Source organism: Amblyomma maculatum, chromosome 9, assembly GCF_055883805.1.
Source record: "Amblyomma maculatum isolate TAMU_Amacu chromosome 9, ASM5588380v1, whole genome shotgun sequence".
NCBI classification, from domain to species: domain Eukaryota; kingdom Metazoa; phylum Arthropoda; class Arachnida; order Ixodida; family Ixodidae; genus Amblyomma; species Amblyomma maculatum.
The window spans coordinates 18,102,054-18,105,771 of record NC_139352.1 but is presented as its reverse complement, the minus strand read 5'-3'; the positions used below and the strand labels follow the sequence as shown (position 1 = coordinate 18,105,771).

Here is a 3,718-nt window from a genome sequence, read left to right as displayed (position 1 = left end):
ATTCAAACCACGAGGCACTTTTTAACACCTCTCTAAAACATAGAAAAAAAAAATCGGCGCCTTCGATATCAAATCTGCAGGTGCTGACAAATGAACATCAACGTATCAATTTCGGTGTCTGCAGAATAGGTGGAACTGCTGAGGCGATACAGATGAGTTAGTTCCGCTGTGTGGATCTATTTGCTTTTTATTTATTTCAGTTTCTCATCTGATCTTCTTTTCCCACCTTTAACACTTTCACCTATAAACGACCCTTTGTGCACCTTTACAAAAATGAATCCTGCTCAAAAAAAAAAAAAAAAAAAAAAAAAAAAAAAAAAACTGACAGCGCTGTGTCTTCGTCCTATTTGTCGCTAGTGAAAGTGCAGCGCGGTATATTAAAAAAGGGACATATAACGCTGCAACGGTTGAAAAGGCTCTCAGCAGAGCGACATGCATAGAACAGAAATCGTTGAATAACCAGATGGACCTCACAAACCAGTCAACAACACTGCATTCAAGGATCCGAAGACCGCCAGGTTTTGCTAGATAGCAGCCATATTTGAGTGAAACATTTTTCTTTATGCATTGCAACGCCAAGAACCTCATTACTCTAAAAATTTGTGGCCACTGGAAATGACGAATCGAACGAATCATTTAAAAGAAATTGCGAGTAACATCTTCACGTAAACCTAATGGCCGGGTAGGAACTCGCACAAGTATCTGCAGCGCTTACAGCGCGGCACGTTCTGCAGTGTTCTCGCTCATAAATTTTATGACCTGACAAAAATTTTATGACCTGGCGCTCTTGGCAGAAGAAATATACCGCTCTTGAGCCGTCCTAACAATAAATTAAAGGAAGTTTTAAACCACACTCGTCGAAACATGCTGGTCCCAACTGATGACGTGCCGTTACAACCGACAAGTAGATGAACGGGGCAGTGGAGTGCGTGTTTATTTTCCTTGAATAGATACACAGTAAAATATATCGTGGCTTCACGGCCAAAAGGAAAGACAGTACGCTGTTTCAAAACAATATTAATGCTCGACAACCACTTGAAAGCAGAAGTTTGTCACATTTTTATAACACATTCGTTGATTCAGCAGTTCAGGAACTTGTGAAACTCTTCGACTGAGAACATTCGCCTTTTTCTTCTGCTCCGATATGTCTTTCTGAATATACACACGGTTAAAATAGAAAATTGACAACAAAACGGCGATGAAGGTGCGCACACCTTGTTACTCGAACTCCACGTTTACGTAGAGAGCACTGTTGACGAGGAGTCCTTGCCGAGCAATATCCAACCAGCTGATTTCCTCGGTAGAGCCGACAGTACTGGGATGCCCAGGAGCTGGTTTCGCAATTGCTAGGGGCTCAGCTCCTAATAACGGCAGCGTTATGTCTTTTCCCGTGCATGTGGTGTGGGTAAGGATCAGAGAGACTTTCTTTGAGAACGGCCATTCAACGCACATATCCCAGGCGCCTTCGACAAGCCACAGGGTGAAACTTGTTTTCACAATTGTGATGTCCCCGCTATACCCGTTCCTTGAGAACGTGCAGTCCACTTTGAATGTATAACCAGCCAAAACACAGATCTCACTTGAGAATGTGTAGCTGCGCCCATATGAGCGATCTGATTTGTCGAGGACAGCGTTTCCAGTATAGATATCGGTGAACTTGCACGCAGCGATGAAGTTGCCATGTTTAGAAGCTGCACGATAGGGACCCGGCGTGGATGTAGCCTTCTCCTGGGCAGAAAGAAAGTAACTTTGGTCCTCGCTGGCCTTTCTGTATGCGTCCGTCAAGTCGTGTTCAAGGCAGGCCATGCGTTCCAATAAAGAGTTGGCAGCATTGAGTACAGCATCCTGATCAACTTTCTCGCTTGACGCCCACTCCCGTATGGTTTCCAGATCTTGCTTCATGCTCCCAAGTTTTTCGGCCGCCACTGTGTTTGCTGCGACACTCACGCACTGCTGTGGAGAAGCCTCGGCGGAGCACTGTCGGTAATGTTCAACGGCAACGTTTCGAGCAACTGGTAGGTGGCATTTGACGCACCTTACCTTGTCGCTGCCGCATTGATTGAGATGCTCCTTTAGGTCGCGAAGCTTTCCGGCGAAACTGCACTCCTTGCCGCCGGCGACACAGAAGACCTGGTGCTGTTCCAAGAGGGTCTGATTGAAGGTTACCGGGACAGCTTCGGTTTCAGCGAACACACTGTCGTCCAATGGACACTTCACGTCTTCCTCTGAAATCTGATCTTTGCAGAATTGACACAAAACGTGGCCACAGGGCAGGAGGAGAGAGCGGCTTGACACCACACCGCAGATGCCGCAGACTCGAGTGATGGGCAGCGGTTCCATGAAAACGATGCGTCGACGCTCCAGGAAATCGTCGAATCCGGTTAGAGTATACTCGGTGCCAGTCATCGTGACTTCCCTACTGATGGTTAGCGATGATCACAATGTTGTAGCTAGATGAATTTCCTGCCGTAGAACAGAGGCGGTATCAACCACTCTAACCTGGCGTGTCGGAGCGAACAAAGGCAGACTGTCGATACCGCCAGTCAAACAAGACCTAGTAACTCTGAACTCGTTGACCAAGAGTCCAAGACAACACCTAAGCCACACACGCCTTTACCTACGCAGCGGCATATAGTTCCCGCTCGCAGTTAATGCCTATCATTGAAACACCAAAATATTATCTATTTTAGTTGTTTAAGACGTACTCTAACAGAATTCGCAGCTCTAGACGTTATAAAGTAGAAGAAAAATCACTTCTCTTGGTCACAACAAAATTCTTAGGCTCGTCTATTTACTAGAAGTTTCCAGAGATGGCGCCAGCTGCATCAGCGTGTACAGTGCACAGTGTATACAGGCATTAGCGCCAGGTAGCGCCAGGCGGCCATGGACAATAACTAGACGCTGACGGTGTTCATAGCAGCTTTACCCTATCCCTTCTCATTTCTCTCTCTCTTTCTCAGTTTTTCTATTTCACCCGGCTAGGGCACATTACTGAGCCCACCCGATACAAAGGGTGCAGCCACAACGCATCATCATCATCATCATCGCTAGCATGGCAGGCTAGGGTACCTGGGCCTGGCACCCTGATCGTAGCCTGCTCTATGCCCTATGCCCTGATGCACACCGATGCACGGCCGAACTATGATCTCTGGAGTCGAGCCGAACTATTCGGCGGAGTAACACAAATAACTATAACAAAGAAATAACACTTCGAACGCGCAAGCGAAACCCGAGCCGAAGCTGCAGATGGCCCGCTCCTGCCCCGCGAAGACCAGCATGCCGAAGCCGCAGCAGAAAGCTCTCTCCCTCTCCCCCTTTCCTCCTTTCATGTTTCTCTCCTCTCCAGTGCTGTCCGAACTCTTGTAAAATTAAATAAAACTGTCTCTTAACCGTTACCGAACGTGTGTGTGGTTCTTTTGAGGCTCCTGCGTGCGCGGCCCTGCCGCCCGAACGAGTAACGCGCAGTAAAGGAGAATCGTGGCGCGACCTTGCTAGCATCGCTCCGTGGTGCATCGCTGTACAGTGAGACTAACCTAACAAAGAAAAACTAGGAACTCTACATACGCCTTACGCTCAGCTGTATAAAGCCTTCGATCTTTTCATGCCGACGGATGCGTTGCTTGTTCGAAATCCTTCAATGCCTTGACGGGCCGCGTCTCTGCGTCTGTTTTGAACGTTTTCGCTATGTACTTTTTATTATTATTATTATTATTATTAT

The 3,718-nt window shown here is 47.2% G+C and overlaps 1 protein-coding gene across 1 annotated transcript; it reads right to left on the bottom strand.

Annotated features, from left to right (window-relative positions):
- Positions 1-915: 915 nt before the first annotated feature.
- LOC146178477 (uncharacterized) lies at positions 916-2,619 on the bottom strand. Its single transcript, XM_084578303.1, has one exon. The coding sequence runs from the start codon at positions 2,404-2,406 to the stop codon at positions 1,219-1,221; it is 1,188 nt and encodes a 395-aa protein (XP_084434429.1). The 5' UTR covers positions 2,407-2,619; the 3' UTR covers positions 916-1,218.
- Positions 2,620-3,718: the final 1,099 nt, after the last annotated feature.

Excerpts from the sequence above, each read along its gene's own strand:
- LOC146178477 (XM_084578303.1), bottom strand. The coding sequence starts at position 2,406 with ATGACTGGCACCGAGTATACTCTAACCGGATTCGACGATTTCCTGGAG.